Source organism: Micropterus dolomieu, linkage group LG02 (genome assembly GCF_021292245.1).
Source record: "Micropterus dolomieu isolate WLL.071019.BEF.003 ecotype Adirondacks linkage group LG02, ASM2129224v1, whole genome shotgun sequence".
In the NCBI taxonomy this organism is placed as follows: Eukaryota; Metazoa; Chordata; class Actinopteri; order Centrarchiformes; family Centrarchidae; genus Micropterus; species Micropterus dolomieu.
This window is the reverse complement of record NC_060151.1, coordinates 32,965,117-32,987,062: the sequence shown is the minus strand read 5'-3', so window position 1 is coordinate 32,987,062 and position 21,946 is coordinate 32,965,117. Positions and strand designations below refer to the sequence as shown.

The 21,946-nt window shown below is 43.7% G+C and overlaps 1 protein-coding gene across 1 annotated transcript in view; it reads left to right on the top strand.

Annotated features, from left to right (window-relative positions):
• Nucleotides 1-21,946, top strand: part of scn4ab (sodium channel, voltage-gated, type IV, alpha, b) — an 80,955-nt gene that overhangs the window by 12,885 nt on the left and 46,124 nt on the right. Inside the window, exons 4-8 of the mRNA XM_046043549.1 lie at nt 6,913-7,031; nt 7,157-7,246; nt 17,383-17,511; nt 17,626-17,717; nt 17,870-18,142. Of these exons, the coding sequence (XP_045899505.1) occupies nt 6,913-7,031; nt 7,157-7,246; nt 17,383-17,511; nt 17,626-17,717; nt 17,870-18,142 (703 nt within the window). The remainder of the gene's footprint in view (nt 1-6,912; nt 7,032-7,156; nt 7,247-17,382; nt 17,512-17,625; nt 17,718-17,869; nt 18,143-21,946) is intronic.

Below are 21,946 nucleotides of genomic sequence, written 5' to 3'. Positions count from 1 at the left end.
CTCCAGTCCCTCTACCCCTTTCTCCCTCAATAAACCTCCTTCCCTCCGAACATTGCATTTGGGTCCTCTCTGTCCCCACACCACACAATCCCATAACAGACAGAGCTTAGTGGGTCTAGGACGTATAAAAGAATGTCATCTGCATAAAGGGAAAATTTGTGTGTGAGGCCCCAACGCTCTATGCCCCAGAAGTCCCCTGACTGTCTAAGAGCAATGGCCAGCGACGCAATGGCGAAAAGCAGTGGAGACAGACTGCAGCCTTGACGTGTGCCTCTGCCAAGAGAAAAATATTCTGATTGCTGTCCGTTAGTAATTATTGTGGCTGTAGGATGAGAGTAGAGGAGCTTAATCCAGGAGACGAAGGAGTCTCCAAACCCAAATTTTTTCAGCGTTGCAAACAAATATCGCCATTCAACTCGGTCGAACGCTTTTTCAGCGTCTACAGATATAACCATTTCCGGGAAGCGGGATGGAGGGGAGTAAACAATATTGAAAAGCCTTGGGAAATTTGAACTAGAGTGCCTATTTAGGATGAAACCTGATTGGTCCACTGCAATAACTTGTGGGATAACTGTCTCCAATCTAGCCGCCAAAACCTTGGATAAAATTGTATAATCCACATTCAGCAGAGAAATTGGATGGTAGGAGGAGCACTGAAGTGGATTTTTATCCCCTTTTGGTAGAAGCGTTATTGCGGCTTGTTGGTGGGAGCTGTCCGAATGCCAGAGATTCATTAAACATGGCTTGTAGCAGAGGGCACAGCATGGGTGCAAATTTTTTATAAAAATTCGGAGGAATACCCATCTGGACCAGGAGTCTTGTTGCCTTTCAGGGAATTGATAGCTTTTAGAATCTCTGTCTTGGAAATCGCACCTCCCAGTAAAGGTTGTTGTTCGGCTGGAACAGAAGGAAAATGAAGGTTATCAAAGAAGTGATTGAGCTGTGAAAAGTTACCATTGCATTCAGAGCTATATGATTTACTATAGTATTGTTTGAAGGTGTCGTTAATTTCCACGTGGTCTGTGACAATTTCCCCTGTTTGACTATGAATCTTGGGTATAAGGCGAGATTATTGGGCTTGGCGAGCTTGTTGGGCAAGTAGCCTGCCAGCCTTATCCCCTGAATCGTAAACTCTAAATCGTGCTTTAGTGAGTAAATAAATGGCCTTATCCGTGGCCATATTCCGTCTGTAATCTCAGTCTCTCTTTGAAAAGTGTTGGGGACGGAAAGGAGGAATATTCCTATCAATCCTTGCAATGGCTCGCGAAATGTCATCGAATTTTGAGTCTCTTGCTTTTTTTGTCCTGGAAGAGTATTCAATTATTTGCCCTCGAAGATAGGCCTTAAGGGTCTCCCATAAGGTCGAGTGGGAAACTTCCGGAGAGGTGTCGGTTTCAAGGAAAAAGTTAATTTGAGAAGAAACATGATTCACAAATTGTTCGTCGGGAATGAGGAGTGGGTTAAGCCTCCAATTGCAAGAGGGCCTAAGGCAGTTGGGTAGAGCTATGTGAAATGACACAGCCCCATGGTCTGAGATCATAATACTATGATATGAGCAAGAGCTGACATGACCCAGCAGCCTATTGTCTAAGAGAAAATAGTCGATCTGAGTGTAAGTGTGGTGGACATTAGAGAAGAAGGAGAATACTTTTTGATCATTAAATTTGAACCTCCAAATGTCCGAAACATCATTGTGCACTATGAAATCATTGACCACTTTTCCAGATTTGGTGAGGGGTTGGGTCTTGTTCGATGATCTGTCTTACACGGTGTTGAGTACGAAGTTAAAAGTTGCCACCTATTATCAACTTATAATTGGCGGAAAATAGTTTGTTAAAAAAGTTGTCGTCATCATGCTTTGGAGAGTAAACATTGATCAAAATGACAAGACTGGTGAAAAGTCGACCTGCTGCAATGACAAATCTCCCATTTCTTTCAGCAATCACTTCTTCAGCTTGAAATGGAATGTCTTTATGTACGAGGATTGCTGTCCTTCTGGCATTAGCATTAAACTGGGAGTGGAACACTTGACCAACCCAGACTTTGTAAGGATGGTTGACACTGTCATTCTTAAGATGGGTTTCTTGTAGAAAGACTATGTCAGATTTTAATTGTTGTAAATAAGTTGTTATTCTTTGTCTTTTCACCCAGGCATTCATACCCTTGGTATTTAGAGAGAAAGTGAATGGGCTGATTGTGATTGTAACTAGTTTTTAGATGTCATAATTTACAAGATTATAGTGGTGTGTATAGTGAGCAGTGGCATAGGCGGGGAGTGGAGAGAAGGTAATAAGGTGTGTGTGTGTGTGTGTGTGTGTGTGTGTGTGTGTGTGTGTGTGTGTGTGTGTGTGTGTGTGTGTGTGTGTGTATAATATAAATAGATAAATAATAAAAGGCTAAAGAAAGAAAGGCAACTGGAAGGGGACAGTGCATGGCTGTATGCAAAAGGAAGGGCTTCTATCTTAGAGGCCTATTATGTGAATTTAGAATCCAAAGACTCATGGAGATTCCTGGTAAAACATTGAACTGAAAACAGCATTTTAGAATAGGTGCTTGTCAACTTAGATTGTATATAAGACTGATGATAAAAGCATAAACAGAAAGCATGACCTGTCTTGGCGAGTAGTAGAGGTGGTGAGGCTGTGTCAACAATTCCAAGGCACATGTGCCATATATGTCCAACAGCCTCAAACTACATATATAAAGTATAACGACATGAGTACCAATATATATGAAAATGAAATAAAAATATATATAAATAAACAAAAATAAGCAGACCGTAATGAGCACCAGAAGTAACAGATCTTATAATGTATGCAACACTGTCCTGCAAGAGGCTACATGGCCGACAACAGACTTACACAACACGGGGCGATGAAAACCCAAAGCTCACCAGCAACAGGATGGCTGCTCACGCCTCAGAGTAGCTTTAACGCCATCAACATCAATGTTTCATGAGGTCGAAGGAGAAGGGGGAGTACCTGGTCGGTTGTTTTGAAGAAAGGCTGAAACAGGGGAGGAAAAAAGTAGTTTCTGACCGTTTTTGTCGGCAACTTGAAGTTTGGCAGGGAAGAACATCTGATATCTGAATCCAGCATTCCTCAACTGAGACTTCACTGTGTAGAACGCTGCTCTTTTCTTGGAGACCTCCGCGCTGTAGTCGGGGTAGATGTGTATCTCGGAACCGCGGAAAGAGAGGGACCCAGCCTCTCTTGCCAGTTTCAGGATGCGCTCCTTGTCCTGATAACGGTGGATCCGTGCAATGAACGGGCGAGGAGGGTCATCCTGCTTCCTGCGAGAGAAGGCTACTCCATGCGCCCTGGCGACGGATTGGGGTGGGGGAAAAGCCTTTGCACCGAAAGTTTCTTCCAGGAATACCTCCATGAAAGCACTTCAACTTTTTCAGGTATGCCGGTAATACGGATATTATCGCGCCTCAATCTATTTTCAAGATCAACCGTCTTAAGTTTGAGGGCCTTGTTTTCTCTAGACAGGGTCATGCAGGTTGGCTCGAGGGTTAGTAGCCTGGACTCCATATCATTAAGTGATGTTTCCATGTGTTGGATGGTCTGGTCATGCCGGTCAATAGTTGCTCAGTCTGCAGAGAGTTGGACAGACAGTTTGGCTATAATGCAGACCTCCATCGAGTTGAGAAGTTTCTCCATGTCTGCCAGGGTTAGCAGCGCTTTGCTAGTAGCATGTTGTTCATTTTGGCTAGCCTGCGTTCCGACCTCTTGGCTATCCTCAGGCGTGTCCTCCGTAGGCTGATTTTACTTTTTGGTCGGTTTCCCCATATTCAGTACGCTTTCACACAGGCTAGCTCAACTTAGCTGTGATACTGAAACGTGTAGTAATCAAATTTGGGTAGGATTTCAACAGAGCTCTCCCAGTTTGCGACCTACTCCATCATCGCACAAACCGGAAGCCCCTAGTTTTTTTTTAAACACACGCACAAACACGTCTTTTATCAAGTATTTTATTAATGTGCTCAGTCTAAAGGGACTTTGCTGGTGAACTGAAGGGTCAACAAATCAAGTCCAGCACAGACCATTGCGTAAAGTGCCCATGAGCAAGGCACTGAACTCCAAGCTGCTTCCTGGCTGCTGTATAATAGCCCCTATAAAGATGGGGTAAATGCAGCAAGTTTTGCATTCGTTGTACTGGAAAAGTTGATTATATCAATATTATCTACTTTCAACTGCAAACTCCAATCAGACCTTTTAAATACTCTATTTGTCAGACATTATAGGTTGTATTCCCATTCATACTAAAAAAACGACAACAAACTTTAGGAATATGAGGTTTATTCAAATTTTAAATCAAAATTGGATCATTTAGAACATTCCCCACGTTTCCCAGTCTTCGTAGTCCTTTATACTTCTTCATGCAATTAAAGCCAGCAATGCAGTTTAGTGTCAGTTTTTCAACAATCCTTAAAATATTCCGCATCTTTCATACATTTGTATTATTTGTATGTATTTATCAAGCCAGAAATCTCATATAGCAACACACAGTTCTTGATTATATTACAGTGAATTTATTCTCTAACTAATGTGATATAAAAAGATGGTTGGATACAGGGAAAATAAACAATTGCTGAACAATGAGAAATGGAGGTTCGATTGTGACCACATGGCTTTGTCTGACCTCGGTGAAGTTGGCTCGACGAAAAAGACTTAAAAATGGAACTTGGTCATTCCTGAATTAGTCCAGTGTAACTTAACGGACTGATAACTTTAACAAAACAAAAGAAATAAAGAAAATAAAACAAACTCAAGGGCAGATCGATGTCTCGACACTTCAGGTGTGTAGCTTCAAGCGAACGCAAGGCCTGTCTTGCTGGCTGACTCTTGGGCGTTGCCTGGCGAGGCACGCCGACACGTGCCGAAGCGTCCAGAGAGCCGAGCAGAGAGAGCGAACCTGGACCATGTCACACTTGGGTGAGACAGGGGTTTTCTTTTGATTGCGTAATAAAACAAAGAACAAGGTCAGTTGCCACGGAAACATGTGTGTGGGGGGGCCAGTTTTGATAGGCTGTTCAGGGAAATGCTAATTGCTGGTTTGTGTCCCTTTGTCAGTTTAACAGTCAGGCCCCGCGTTATCAGCTTCGTAGATCAAAAAGGTGCCAGTTTTATGGTCGGGCTAGCACTTAGAGAAAGCAACTTTGACCCGCCTTTCGTTGGGGAGAGGAGAGAGGAATTTGGAGTAGCTCCAAATTTATTCAATATAAAATGCACAAATCCACACCGTTGTTCACTACAGTAGTAACAAACGAAAAGAAGGAAAAAAAAGTGTAAAAAGCGGAAAATAGTGTTGTAGGTAAATGAATAAAATATTAAACTTTGAGTGACATTTTACAGTGTATCATGTGTGAAATACTGTTAAGAATTGTCCTTATATTACTATTCGTTTAAAATGATATCCAACATGCTAAATTATGAATTATTGTGATGTCTCTAAGAGTCTCTGCTCTTCCACCATGTAGCTATATGAGGTGAGAGCAGAGCAGGTTCTGCATGTGTAATATGTCTTTGAGTTCACCAGAGGGGGGCGGGGCTGTGGCTCTTCTCACCGCTGCAGCGTAGTTCAGTCCAATAGGCTGCTCCTCCGGTAGTCTTGGTTCTGCCGTTGGGATGAGGGGGTGTATAGGACCTCCAGGCTGGGGGGCTCTGTGGCTGGGTATCAATGGCCAGTGTTGTGTTGGCTGTGGGTTGTGATGTTGGTGATGCGGTGGGTTTGGTGGCCTGGCCGTCTTGAAGGTCTAGGAGGTCCTGGAGGTCTGCGTGGGGTCTACGTTGTGTGGTTACCCCTTGGAGTGGTAGTAGGGCTCCTTCCAAGAGCAACATCCTTCAGGGTCCTAGCAAGGGTGGGGACTGCATTTCTGTGTAGGTGTATGTCATTATACAGGCAGTCCAGGTGCAGGGTCAGGTGGTGGGCCAAGAACACGTTGGGTTTGAGGGCACAGTCCCTGGAGAGTCTGATATTCGCTCTGTGAATAGTGTGGGGGTGGAAGTCTCTCCTGTGCAGCAGCGTGGATATGATTATCTTGCTGGTAGGGAAATTGGTGGAGGCTTGCTCAATGGCTCTCCTCAGAGAGTCTGCCAGTCTGTCCTGCTGGGACCTGAAGTCGTTGGTGCCTGTATGAATGATGATGTTGCTAGGTGAGCCTAGCTCAGGCACTGTTAACAGCTCCAGGGCTTTCCTGGTGTTGGGGCACCAGATCTTCTCCGTTCTGTGCCTTGGGAATAAGGTCTTTTCATCTAGGAACTACCCATTAGAGTCCATGAGGAGGATAATGTCAGCCCTTCTGCCTGTGTGTGTTTGTTCAGTCTTAGCTGTCGGGTCTGGATGTGGAGCTGTGGTGGTAGCTGGAGGCTGGCTAGAGGCCAGGCCTTGGACAGGTGAAGGGGTGTGACTGGCGTCTTGGCTTGGGATGTTTGTATGGAGGCAGCTGGTCTGCACCAGGCTTCATGAGAGGGGGGGAGTCCTCGAGGAAAGGGCTGTGTTGTCCTTCAGTAGGTGTAATGGGAGTTTGGCTGGATGTGGTCTGGATCTGAGAGGCGGGCACAGGGGTTGTGTGGAGTTCAGTCTGGCTTGTAGACTGAGCCTGTCCCCGTCCTGTAGCTCTTCTCTCAGAGTAGCCAACTCAGTTGTGCAGTTGTCTCTGTCCTTCCTAAGTTCCTTCACCTCCTCACTGAGATGGTCCAGCTGTCTTCTCTGACGAATTTGTTCTTGTTGAAACTCTCTCAGCTGTGAGTTGACACTATCCTGTTCTTTCTTGGCCTGGAAGTCAGTGACAGTAGGAGAGGTAGGCTGCTGCTGTCTCTGACCCCTCTCTCTTACCTGTCTGTCTTTGACCTGTATCTCTCTCTCTCTGACCTGCCTCTCTCTGACCTGTCTGTCCCTCTGCAGACGTTCATCGTGATCGGTAAAGGGAACATCATCTACAGGTTTAACGCTGAGCCGGCCTGTTACCTGCTGGGTCCGTTCAACCCGCTGAGGACCCTTGCCATCAAGATCCTCATTCACTCATATCCTTTATGATGTCACACTGTACTCCTTACTGATTGGTCAGTGAGGATAAACTTATTTACTGCCACAATGCACAATTGCTTTGATTAGCAGGTTATTGTTGGTTGTTCCTTACAATTAAAACTTTATTCAGTTTGTTCATCATGGTGACGATTCTGACCAACTGTGCGTTCATGACGATGAGCGATCCTCCAGCGTGGAGCAAGATTGTGGAGTGAGTCAACACACATATACACACCATCACACCAACACACGCCAGATGTGAGGTAGCAGTCAGAAGCTTTTTGAACATGGGATGAGCAGGGGTAAGAGTTAGGGGTATGGTTAGGTGTTTCTCAGTCAGGAATCTTGTCTCTACTTGTGTTTGTGTGAAATGTCATCAGTTGCAGCCAAAGTACCTTTCAAGTTCAAAAGTTTGCTTCTGGCCAAGTACAGTCAAATCCCAGGATGTTATATACACTGAACAAAATTATAAACGCAACACTTTTTTTTGCCCCATTCATCATGAGCTGAACTCAAAGATCTAAGACATTTTCTATGTACACAAAAGGCCTATTTCTCTCAAATATTGTTCACAAATCTGTCAAAATCTGTGTTAGTGAGCACTTCTCCTTTGCCGAGATGATCCATCCACCTCACAGGTGTTGCATATCAAGATGCTGATCAGACATCATGGGTACTGTGCAGGTGTGCCTTAGGCTGGCCACAATAAAAGGCCACTTGAAAATGTGCAGTTTCCCTGTATTGGGTTGGTCCAGAAACCAGTCAGTATCTGGTGTGACCACCATTTGCCTCACGCAGTGCAACACATCTCCTTCACATAGAGTTGATCAGGTTGTTGATTGTGGCCTGTGGCGTGTTGGTCCACTCGTCGTCAATGGCTGTTGAAGTTGCAGTCAGGTCGAGACCCCGATGAGAACGACAAGCATGCAGATGAGCTTCCCTGAGACAGTTCCTGACAGTTTGTGCAGAAATTCTTTGGTTATGCAAACTGATTGTTGCAGCAGCTGTCTGGGTGGCTGGTCTCAGACGATCTTGGTGGTGAAGATGCTGGATGTGGAGGTCCTGGGTGTGGTTGTAATAGTCACCTATTCTGCCTTCATGTACAGCTTTTACCGTGATGGTAAACATGCATTGTGTATATTGGTTTTTCCTTCACATGTAAAAAAGGAACTGTGCTCACAGAGACCTGTGGGGTAGTCATGGATTGTTATAAGGACTTTCCTTTTATGTATTTTTTCCCCCTCATCACTGTTTTGCCACCAGATAGGTTTTAAAAGGAGAGTGGGAAGTGACGTTTGTGGGGAACTCTGGAGTGCAACAGGTGAAGTACTCAGAGTTTAGTGGTCTCTGTGTAATGCTTGCCAGACGAACACAACAAAGAAACTCTTTTTGGTGGATTACATGTTGGGACTTTTCTGGACTACAACATCATCCCATGGGCTAAACAGACTGTGACGAGGTTGCGTAAGTTAACTGTGGAATATTGACTGTGGCGTCTCGTCATGCTTCACCTGGTATCTTTTTTGTGTTTTTTTCTTCCTATTCTTACCGCGGAGAACATCTAGTTCAATCCAGACAACTTAAATTATTTGAATAAACATTTGATGTGGGGGGATATTGGGGTTTTGAAGGGTAAATGTGGGAAATGGTGATAATGTTTGCAATGTTTGTTTGATGTGTCGGAGTGCGGCTATGCCTCCAGCAACAAATACCTGTGTGTGCTGCCCAATGGGGTCTAAACCTACTATATCTCTAAATACACGTTAAACCCACCATATGGACTTTTTTCATTAATGTACAATTTTGTCAAGTGTATACAGTTGCAGTTTGAATGTTTTCCTGGCTTATGTACGGTTTCTTTGACCAAAGTAAGCAGGCCACTGGCTGCAATCACCTCGGCAGGTACCAGATCTGCCCATTAACTTATCAAGGGGAAAGTACATCACGCAAATATATGTAATATGGTGTAAGGCAAATTGTTACATGGTTACATGTGGTCTGCGGTTCTGAGGCCTGTTGGATGTACTGCCAAATTCTCTCAAACTCCTTTGGAGATGGCTTATGGTGGGGAAATGAACATTCAATTCACGGGCCACAGCTGTGGTGGACATTCCTGCAGTCAGCATGCCGAGGAGTGGCCTTTTACTGTGTCCCGCCTAAGGCCTTTTATTGTAGCCAGCCTAATGCACACCTGTGCAATACTCATGCTGTCTGATCAGCATCTTGATATGCCACACCTGTGAGATGGATGCATTATCTCAGCAAAGAAGTGCTCACTAACACCGATTTTGACAGATTTGTGAACAATATTTGAGAGAAATAGACCTTTTTTTTACATAGAGAAAGTCTTAGATCTTTGAGTTCAACTCATGATGAATGGGGCAAAAACAAAAGTGTTGCCTTTATAATTTGTATGGTATATAGTTGTTTAAACAACAACAACTATTAATTTCGAACTTGCAAGTACAGAAGTGCAAACTTGGCGTACTCGGTATTGAGAAACACCCATAGTATCAAAGTTCAGGACTGACACTTCTTTCTCATTGGACACAAATCCATGATGTCATAGGAAATACAGATGACACGTCACTAAAGTTCAAAATGTTGTGGTGCTAATTAGCAGAGTTTCAGGAGTGGGACCACATATCAACCACATCATCACCAGCATTTCCATAAATACCCACACATCCCAACTGTTCTTCTTCACTCTCATATTCTGCACCCGAAATGAGACCAAGCAACAGCTCGTCCAGCACGTTACGCTAACACTGCTATGCCATACAAAGAATCTTCATGAAGTGTTGGTAAATTGCCATCAGACGATGAATTATTCTGAAGAACTCACAAAACATTTTCACTGTCTACGGCAGCAGACCCAGCACCAGAAGAAGAACTCTTCTCTTCCGTCTCCATGTTGAGACCCTGTTTTCCACAATCATAAAGCAGGCCATCTCTTCCATGGTCCGCTTCATCTCAACAATCGAGAACATTTCACCTGAGAATCCTCCGCCTCACAAGAACAGCTGATCACAGCGTCACCCCGGTCAAACAGTCTTTATAAACGATTTCAAAACGGACTATAGCCACTTTTTTGAAAACTGTTGAAGATGAAAGAATCCCGTTTACAGAACAGTCAATACAGCAAACCTTTCAACACTATCATCAGCATGGCATGCCTACAGTTCCGTCAACACCAGCTCCCTTCTGCATTATTCATTACGCACGTCGTGACGTTAGTGCCACTGTTAAAGTGACCTGTGGTGGTTGTGACTGGTTGGTGCTGACGTACTGCGGTAAGCATGTTGACTCATTTCCGTTTCCGATGCTTGTGTGTTGGTAGCGTGTTTTGCTGCTCTCGCTAAATACCAGATAAATTTGTTAGATTTGTCATTACAGCGGCCAACTGTCCAATAAACACTTATTCTTACAGTAATTTTGCCTAAGCACTCACAGTTTTTTCCATCTTTTAGTGACTGCTGTTTAATCTCATAGTTGTTTTCAAAGGTTTTGGTAGCTAACGCTACAGTACTTTAGCTTGGCCGTTAGCAACTTTAGCTTAGCAGCTAGAGATGGCTTCTCCTTCTCCCTCTCGCTTTCCTACTTTCTCCTGCTCGGTGTGGCAGATGTTCAATTACTCCTCTGCCTCCTTTAGCGGTAATGGTACGTGTAATAAGTGTAGTTTATTTGTAGACATAGAGCCGAGGCTCAGTGATTTAGAAGTCCGGCTCCGCACCTTGGTAGATCAGTCTTTAGCTACTGTAGCTAGCCAGTCCCCGGTAGTCGGTGCGGGCCGGCCTGAGTTAGCCTGTGGTAGCCGTCCCCCGGCATCTCCTGTGCAGCCGGGAAGGGGTGGCTGGGTGGCTGTCCGAAGGAGGAATAGTCACCGACACACCCGCTGAGAAACCAACTCTGATCATTGGCAGCTCCATTTTGAGAAACGTGAAGTTAGCGAAGCCAGCAGCCGTAGTTAAGTGCATCCATGGGCCCAGAGCGGGCGACACTGAGTCTTATTTGAAACTGCTGGCTAAGGATAAACGTAAATACAGTAAGATTGTTATTCACATCAGCAGTAATGACTCCCGGTTACGCCAATCGGAGGTCACTAAGATTAACGTTGAGTCGGTGTGTACATATGCAAAAACAATGTCGGACACCGTAGTTTTCTCTGGACCCCTGCCAAATCTGACCAGTGATGACATGTATAGCCGCATGTCGTCATTCCGCCGCTGGTTGTCGAGGTGGTGTCCAGCAAATGATGTGGCCTTTGTAGATCATTGCCAGACTTTCTGGGGAAGACCTGGTCTGATTCGGAGAGACGGCATCCATCCCACTTGGGAAGGAGCACCTCTCATTTCTAGAAATCTGGCCAAGTTTATTAGTGGACCAAATCCATGACCACCCAGAGTTGAGACCAGGAGTTGCAGTCTAACACACTTCTCTGCCCTTCTATTTCAGAAGTTACCCACCCAAAACCCTACGCAGAGTCGCAGTCTAACACACTTCTCTGCTCCTCCATTTCAGGAGTTACTTAGGGAAAATCCTATAGTGACGGTGTCTGCCCCCCGACCATCTAATCAGCTCTAAACCTAAACTAAATTATAACTCATTTGAAAGCCTTGTTCTTAGTCTTTCATACCCAAGTTGGAAATCACTGCAACCAATTCTTTTTGTTATAGTGTACCAAGCACTGAGTTTTTGTCCTTTAGTCCTTAAAACGGACAAAGTTATTATTGTAGGGGATTTTAATATTCATGTGGACGATGAGAATGACAGCTTCAGTACTGCGTTTATCTCTCTGTTAGATTCCATTGGCTTCTCTCAGAGTTTTCATGAACCGACTCACTGTTTTAACCACACCCTCGACCTTGTTCTGGTGTATGGTATTGAAATTGAACATTTAATAGTGTTCCCACAGAATCCCTCTTTGTCCGACCACTGTTTGATAACGTTTGAGTTTGTATTGCTGAACTACACGCCATTGGGCAAAAACTTCTATACAAGATGTCTGTCTGATAGTGCTGTAGCTAAATTTAATGATGCGATTCCATCAGCTCTAAATTCATTATCAAGTCACAAAGTAACAGAGGACTCCTATGCTAATTTCAGTCCCTCCCAAATCGATCATCTTGTTGATAGTGCTGCAGGCTCGCTGCGAATGACTCGACTCTGTAGCCCCTCTAAAAAAGAAAATACTAAAACAAAGACGGTTAGCTCTATGGTATAATACTGAAACTCGCAAATTAAAGCAAATGTCGCAGAAACTTTGGTTCCACCAAACTGGAAAATTCTCGTTTAATTTGGCAAGATAGTCTTAAAACTTATAGGAAGGCCCTCCGTAATGCCAGAGCAGCGTACTACTTGTCACTAATAGAGGAAAATAGGAACAACCCCAGGTTTCTTTTTAGTACTGTAGCCAGGCTGACAGAGAGTCACAGCTCTATTGAGCCAAGTATTCCCATAGCTCTCAGTAGTTACGACTTCATGAGCTTCTTTAATGATAAAATTCTAACTATTAGAAACAAAATTCACCATGACCTGCCCTTAACTGGCACAGACTTATTTCTAAACTCAGGAACCTTAGAAATAGCTGTAGAACCAGATATATGTGTAGACTGCTTTGCTTCCCTCAATCTCTACCAACTAACTTCTATAATTTCTTCATCTAAACCATCAACCTGCCTCTTAGACCCCATCCCGACTAGGCTGCTTAAAGAAGTTTTACCCTTAGTCAGCACTTCTATACTAGATATGATCAATCTATCTTTATCAACAGGCTATGTACCACAGTAAATTTCAGTAGCTGTAATTAAACCTCTTCTGAAAAAGGCCAACCTTGATCCAGATGATTTAGCCAACTATAGACCTATATCTAACCTTCCATTTCTCTGTAAGATCCTTGAGAAAGCAGTCACCAAACAGCTGTGTGACTTTCTACATAGCAATAGTTTATTTGAGGATTTTCAGTCAGGATTTAGAGTTCATCATAGCACAGAGACAGCACTGGTGAAAATTACTAATGACCTGCTAATTGCATCTGACAAAGGACTTGTACTTCTGTACTGGTTTTATTAGATCTTAGTGCTGCATTTGATACCATTGACCATCAGATCCTATAACAGAGACTGGATCATTTCATTGGCATTAAAGGGAGCGCTCTAAGCTGGTTTAAGTCCTATTTATCAGATCGATTTCAGTTTGTACATGTTAACGATGAGTCCTCCATGCGCGCCAAAGTTAGTCTTGGTGTTCCACAAGGATCTGTCCTCAGACCAATCCTCTTCACTTTATATATGCTTCCTTTAGACAATATTATCAGGAAACACTCCATAAACTTTCATTGTTATGCAGATGATACTCAGTTATATCTATCAATCAAGCCAGATAAAACTGATAGCAGATAGCTAAACTTCAAATGTGCCTTCAGGATGTTAAAACCTGGATGACCTGTAATTTTCTAATGTTAATCTCAGATAAAACTGAAGTTATTGTTCTAGGGCCTGAGCACCTCTGTGACGCATTATCTAAAGATACAGTTTCCCTTGATGGCATCGCCCTGGCCTCCAGCACCACTGTGAGGAATCTTGGAGTTATCTTTGATCAGGACATGTCGTTTAAGTCTCACATTAAGCAAATTTCAAGGACCGCCTTTTAGGTGAAAAGAAGGATTTTAAATTATATTCTGGATTTTACTGGAAGCCAATGCAGAGAAGCTAAGAGAGGAGACGTGATCTCTCTCTAATATTACATAGGTTAACTAAATCCAGAATATAATTTAAAATCCTTCTTTTCACCTACAAAGCTCTTAATGGTCAGGCACCATCTTATCTTAAAGAGTACCTTACTACCCCACCAGAGCACTGCGCTCCCAGAATGCAGGGTTACTTGTGGTTCCTAGAGTCTCCAAAAGTAGACTAGGAGCCAGAGCGTTCAGCTATCAAGCCCCTCTCCTGTGGAACCAGGTTCCAGTTTGGGTTCAGGAGGCAGACACCATCTCCACATTTAAGAGCAGGCTTAAGACTTTCCTCTTTGATAAAGCTTATAGTTAGGGCCGGCTCAGGTGAGTCCTGAACCATCCCTTAGTTATGCTGCTATAGGCCTAGACTGCCGGAGCAACCTCAGCAGAGGGAGTCAATTATTGGCACCGAGATGCCAATAATTGTTTCGAGATAACAACGAGCTCTCAGTCATTTTGAGGATAAAATCCGTCTCTCAGTTGTTTGGGTTAACATGCAGCTTTCAGTCATTTCGTGCCAATGTCCGTCTCTCAGTCGTTTCGAGCACACAGTCGTCTCTAACTAACATGCAGCTAACAGTCGTCTCAAGCTATATCCGGCTAACAGTCATCTCGAGCTCACAGTCACTTCAACATCCGTCGTTTCAAGCTAGGATCTGGTTCTCAGTCGTTTTGCGCTAACTTCTGGCTCTCAGTCGTTTTGCGCTAATTTTCGGCTCTCAGTCGTTTGTTCTAACGTCCGGCTCTCAGTCGTTTCGAGCTTACAGTCGTCTCTAACCAACATGCGGCTAACAGTTGTCTCAAGCTAATATCCAGCTAACAGTCATCTTGAGCTAACATCCCGCTAACAGTCGTCTCGAGCTCACTGTCGCCCCACGCACCGTTGTTTTGAACTAACATTCGGCTCACAATCATTATGTGCCATCATCCGGCATACACTCGTTCGAGCTCACAGTCAGCTCTAACATTCAGTGTCATCATTCGAGCTCAGTCATTTTGAGCCAACAGCATTTTCCAGCTAATGCGTTCCGAGTCGTCTTTACCTAAATTAATATAATCATCTCAAGTTTGCAGTTAAGTTGTCTTCAAGGTAAGTCAATTTGAGAAACGTTGAGCTAACAGTCGCTTCGGGCGAACGTTGTGCTAACAGTCCCTCAAACCAATTGTCGTTTCAACCAATAGTTTCGAGTCAACAGTCGTTTCAGGTAACATCAAGCTCACAGCCATGTCGAGCTCACAGCCGTGTCGAGCTAACATCCAGGTAACAGTTTCTTCGACCCAACATTCGGTCATGGCCACTTCGAGCTAACATCTGGCTCACTGTCGTTTTGAGCTAACATCCGGAACACAGTCATTTCGAGCGAACATCCAGCTCACAGTTGTTTCAAGCTAACAGTCGTTTCTAGAGAACATCGAGCTAACAGTCGCCTCGAGCGAACGTCGAGCTAACAGTCCTTCAACCCAATTGTCGTTTCAACCAAAATATTTTCGAGTCAACAGTCGTTTCAGGTAAAATCCGGTTCGTTTTGAGCTAACATCTGGAACACAGTCATTTTGAGCTAACATCCAGCTCACAGTCGTTTCGAGAGAACATTGAGCTAACAGTCGTTTAGAGTGAACAGTCGTTTCAAACCAAGTCACCTTTTGTTCAAGTCACTATGAGCTCAGCCGCTTCAATTCCACGTCAAGTCAGTCGTTTAGCGTTAGTCTTTTGCATTAAAGTCGCTTCAAGCTTTCAGCCGCTTGAACTCCTAGTCACTTCGACATCTCAGTCGTTTCAGGCTCACATCGTGCATACAGTCGTTTGAAGCAAAAATTGTGCTAACAGTCATTCCAAACGAACAAGTCATTGTAAACCAAGTTGTTTCGAGCTCAGTCACTTCGAACTCGCCTGTTTCAAGCTCACATCAAGCTAACAGTCGTTTTGAGCTTAGGTCAAGCTAATAGTTTTCTCTGACCGAAGTCAACCCAAGCTAAAACACTCACATCATGTTAAGTCGTTTTGCGCTAAAGTCTCTTCGAATGCTCAGTTGCTTCAAGCTCACATCGAGCACACAGTCGTTTCGAGCTAACATTCTCTTCAACTAAGTCGTTCAAGCAAACAGACCTTCGACAGTTGTTTCGGGCTAAAATCATTTTAAGTCCCAGTCCAGGGTTTGGGGGTTCTACAAGGATAGATTCACAGTGGAATGGTCGCCAAAACCTTAACATTAAAAGCATAGCTCTCTCTCGTGCTGGAGGCCAACTTAAAGAGCTCCCACCATGTCACAACTAGTACAGCGTAATCACATCACTCAGTCATCCCAATCCTTAGAAGCTACATTCACACCCACTCGGGTTTCACTTCCCTGCATCTCCCCTCCGTCTTGACCTTCAGCATCATACTCGAAATTGGGACTCATTCCCCAAACAACACTTCGTTCTACCTAAACCGAACCCTTGCAAGACCCTCGTGAACCAATTGCAACTATGGGATCCTACAGTATAACACGTCAGATCATCTCTGAGTCGGTTCCAGTTGTCCAGTGTGCCCCCACCTCATCCGCCAAGCATTCTCTCGTCATGCTTTTCTCCCATCCATTACCCCAGTCACTCCTTCAGTAGCTACCCTTTCAGCCTCCGACGTCATTCCCCAAGACCTGATACATATCATGCGCCACATGTCCTCCCAAACGTACCATCATCACACTCATTCAGATCTCAAAGATCTCAGATAAGCCAATGCCAGTGCTTACATAACTAGAAGCTTTTGGAGGTCCGTCGTGCCCAGGTGCGGATTTCCCTATCGTAGCTTCCCCACATTGCTTTCGAATGTGTATTCAGCAGCCGCAAGCCTCGTACATCTTTCTGTCTAGATCATCAATAAATCATTTAATTGTACCTGTTGATTGTGTGGTTCTTGCTAATGAAAGTCCGGCTAAACCAAACCCTGCAGTGATTACCCCCTCAGTACGGCTCATTTGAACACCATTGGAACCACTCACAGGAAACTACCGTTGTGTCATTCAAAATAGTACTTATTATTATTACTGTACTAATTAATGTATTATTGTTGTTTTTTATACTTTTCAATGAACACATGAAGAGGAAATAAAAAGAAAGACAAAGTACTGCAGCAATCAAAAGCAGCAGGTGGTGAGTCAGCTTGGTTGGTAAACCTGTGAGACAGTAACCAGGTGTCCTAAGGCGAGCTCTGTGAGGACAGCCCTCCTGTGGAGCAGCTCGCTTGATCTTGATTTTCAATAAAGAGAAAGACTACAATCAAAATGTGAAAGAGATAATATAAAAATACTATATACTACATCAAAGTCAGCTTGTGTTAGCCAAGGTTAGAGTTACCCAGGGTAAGGAGTACCCAGGGTTGGAGGTACCCAGGGTTAGAGTTACCCAGAGTCAGGGTTATCTGGGGTCAGGGGTACCCAGAGTTAAGGTTACCCAGGTTTAGAGTTACCCAGGGTTAGGGGTGTCCAGTTGTTTGTGTTTGTTAGAGGGAGATGACAGGACTTTACCCTAGAAAACATCCTGTTTACAAAAGGTTTCACTTTCTGTAGACTCTCAGTTCGACATATTTTTCTGTTTTTAATGATTCCGAATGTTTTGCCTGTCGTTAACAGATACGTGTTTACATTCATTTACACATTCGAAGCAATGACCAAAGTTCTGTCCAGAGGATTCTGTGTCGGAGATTTCACTTTCCTCAAAGACCCCTGGAACTGGCTGGATTTCATGGTCATCAGCATGGCGTAAGACTCAGTCACTCATTCATCATAGAGTCAAATATTGATGAAGATGACGATTTTAATGTTGACGTTGATGTTGTTGATGATGATGAAGATGGCTCTCTCTCTCTGTTTCAGATACCTGACTGAATTTGTAGATTTGGGAAATGTTTCTGTGTTGAGGACGTTCAGAGTTCTTCGAGCTCTGAAGACCATCACTGTGATCCCAGGTGTGTGTGTTATTGTGTTACTGTGTGTGTGTATTTCTGTGTGTTACTGTGTGTGTGTGTGTGTGTGTGTGTGTGTGTGTGTGTGCCATGTCTGATTTTAGAAACAGTCTGCATCGATTGTATTTATAATTCTGATTGGTCCCCCCCCCCAGGTCTGAAGACGATAGTCGGAGCTCTCATGCAATCAGTGAAGAAGCTGGGTGATGTCATGATCCTGACCGTGTTCTGCCTCAGTGTCTTCGCTCTGATTGGCCTGCAGCTCTTCATGGGAAATCTGCGGCAAAAATGTGTCGTCAACCCAGTGCTGTTGCTTAGCAACCACACGTCTGACAGTGACTTAAATATTGGTTTCCGTGACAACAACACCCACGCCAACACTACAGGAAGTGGCGACTTTGATTTTAATGAACACATCAACAATCCAGGTAAGATAAAGACAAGCTGCTCTCTAATTGGCTGTTGACATTGACTCATTTAGCACGCCTCTGGAGCAATGAGGGGTAAAGTGTCTTGCTCAGGGACACAATGGGGAATTGAACCCATGTCTCTCACACCAAACGGATGTATCTTATCACCACCCCTGTTAGTAGGTGAAATGCACCATGGGAGTTAAAGTTGACTTCTCTCCTTCAGGTTTCATCCAGATCTTTTCTCTTTGGTTTCATGTCATCCCAAACTGAATATGAGGAACATGAACCAGGACCTCCAACTCTGTAACTACAGGTCACAGAGAAGTTTACGGGGTTCTGATCGGGAGGACTAACGCGGATTATAAGCAAAGAGAGGTTTACGGGGTTCTTATAGGCAGGGAGGTTATTTAAAGATTATGGGGCATGAGAGGAAACGGCAGTGCAGCCAGCTTTAAAACTCTAGGCAAGCTGGGACATTGTTGATTGAATACAAAACCCAGCATAGCCCGGCAATCTGACCACCATGCGTCAGCACTGGGACGGAATGATGCAGGTGATGAGCGGCACCTGGTTTCCCTCAGACATTCTTAAGCTGATGATACACGGGGCAACTTTTTGAGCAATGTTACTGGGCAATCTTGCTAGTGGCAAGTCTAACGATGTTTTGAACGGATAGCGGCGGGGTGGGACGGGTGGCAGAGTGGTGGGGAAAGAAGATTACGGTAGTAATCTTTACTCATTACCATTGACGGCAATGTTGCCCTGCACGATTGCTGCACGATCTGCCTCCACCGGTTGGGAGTGACAGAGAGAATCAGAGAGAGAGAGAGAGGGCGAGAGAGAGAGAGAGAGAGAGAGAGAGAGGGGAGGGAGGCAGCCTGCACAATATCCACACAGAGGTACAGACAGTAAAGGTGATGTTAATTCGTTCGTAATGTTAATGATTATAATAACAATAATAACAATAGGACTAGTAACAATAGTCGTTGCAGCAGAGGGTGTCGAGCAGGAACACGGGGGCAGCAGGTGACCCGCAACCACAGATCCAGACTCCACAGCTCCAGAGCCAGAAAACCTGCAGGAAGTGATAGGAGGAGAGAGGAGAGAGACGAGAAAGCACAAGACTACCAGAAAGGGGAGAAGTTGTGTTAGTAACATGCAATAATGGGATGAGGTTGCATACAGAGGGAGAGAAAGTAGAGGAGAGAGGAGCTCAGTGCATCATGGGAAATCCCCCGGCAGTCTAGGCCTATAGCAGCATAACTAAGGGATGGTTCAGGACTCACCTGAGCCAGCCCTAACTATAAGCTTTATCAAAGAGGAAAGTCTTAAGCCTACTCTTAAATGTGGAGATGGTGTCTGCCTCTTACTACAAACCTCAGGGCCAGTTACATTTATGTGTATGCATATAAATAGTAATATAGATCTATATAGTTTGTTTTATTTATCATATGTCACCTGTTGCTGAGAAGAACCGTTCATCACCTGTTGAAAAGGATAAAATAATTGCACTTGAAAAAGAAAAAGTGAAAATGTTTGTGTCACAGTTCTGAGGTGGTGGGTGTGTGTTTTTAATGTTTCCTGTTTTAATTTGTAGTTATCTGCCTCCAGTGACATTGTCTTGTTTTACTTCCTGTGGACCTGTCTCATTCCCCTGATTGTCCTCACCTCACCTTGTCCTCACCCCCTACAGTGCACACAAAAGTTACTTTGTGATTTATGTTTTGTTAATCATGTCTGCTTGGAATATGGTGTTTTTTTATTGGTAATTGTCATTCTTGTGGTGGTTTACTAGTGAAACCAGGATTGAAGTGCCTGTTTCATTTGATAAGAACCACTGCATTGATGGGTATTCAATAGCATAGTGGTAAAGAAACAGTCCTCAGAATACTACTTCCTGTGCCTGACATTGATTTGATTCACGATACTAATATATTATAAAATTTACAGAGCTGTTTGTTGTTAGAACTTGATGCTAACAAAATGTGGTGTCCTTACTGACTTTCAGTGGTTAGTTGAAAAAATGTTGTTAGTCTTTTTAAATGCAATCATTGTTTACATGATATTAAGTCTTTCACAGCATAATTCTTTGGCTGTTTATTTTATTCTTCAACAGCGTAGACATCACAGAAAATATGTTTATAAGCAAAACATGCCTTCTATTGGTGCTTAGGAGGCATTTTTTTTGTCAGAATAAGACACAGTATAGACAAAGAAACTTGAAAGCCTTCCCTTCACAGTGTATCTGAGTAGTCCGGTGGTTTAGGTCTTGCTCTTGCTAGAGATTGATGGATCAAACCCCGCTCCCAGCATGTTAATGAAAAGGGGCAAAACTTAACACATATATTTGCTGAACAAGTGTGCAGCACATCATGGAGTCTCTTAGCTGATGGAGCTGCACATTGCACCGACAACGATAGCAATCGCAAAAAAAATAGCTGTCAGCTCTCACACGCGTTTTCTTAAGGAAATGCCCATTCTTCTATTTTCAACTGTTAACTACTCATTCATACTTTCAGCTAGAAACTCCATTCGAAATTTAAACGTTTCCACATCTTTCTTATTCAACTTTCAAATCCTATTCAAACTCTTCAAGCTATTCAAATTTCTTTGAAACTTTGATACAATGAAAGTCAATGAGAAAATCTTTCAAACTCACTCATCTTCAACCTCTTCCCACTCATTCATACATTCACGTAGAAACGCCATTCCACTTTTAAAACGTTCACAAACATTTGGACTCTTTCCAGTTAATTCAACTTTTTCAAGTTTCATACTTTTTACACAATCTCAAGTAAAGTTTCATGTTGCTTTCAGCCTGTTTTCTGAGTTTATAATGAGTTTCTTTTGGACAAAATGTTCCCAGCCTGAGTGAGAGGGCCAACTGACACAGTGGGAATTCACTTCAAAATATTCATTAAAAATGTCTTCAACTCGCTGTTTCTCCCACAGCTTTCACTCTACATACATCATTTTTTCACAAATTGTAGGAACACTTGATCTACCACTGATGTGTGACTTTGAAAGCAATCAGACTTACACAGCTGACACAGTCATCTTGAAAGTGAGAGCATCGCCAGCCAACTGCCGCATAGACTCTCATAGTACATCAGACCTGAAGTTTATCACAGACTTACTGTCCAGCAGCAAGCGGCATGTGACTGACTCCAGGACCGTCACCACTGGTTCCCTTCAAGGCCATGTTCTTTGACCTCTGCTCTCCTCCCTAAACTCCAACAGCTGCACCTCCAGTCACCAAACCACCAAGCTCCTGTAGTGTGCAGATGACACCAGTGTCGGGTCGGAAATAAGGACCGGCCGGGCCAGTAAAAGACCTGGTCCCTACCCTAACCAACGTAATAAACTCAATAAAATTACTCTATTAGATTTCTTCTTTAGTCAAAAAACGGCGTAGTCAAAAACTTCACTGGAGACGGTCAGGAGTCGGTGCAAAAGAGTTTATTCCAATAAAGGACAGATAAACCCGAGCAACATCCCTGCAGGTCTCAGGATGGAACCGAGTTGGTGGTCAGCGAACATCGCCTTATATTCACCATAAGCTCCACCTTGTCCCTCCTTTCAGGTGGGCGTTACATCTTAACTCCTCCTTATCTCCTCCTTCTAGGTGGGCGTTACACCTTAACTCCACCTATGGTGTTCGCTGACCACTCCTCCCCTTTGGTGGATTTCCTATCCTCTACTGCCATCTAGTGGCCTTTTTCTTGTACTGTTTTACCAAATTAACCCTTTCATTAATGTTACAATTTCCACTTTTTAACTATTATTACATGTAATTATTGTTACCATTTATCTCTCTTT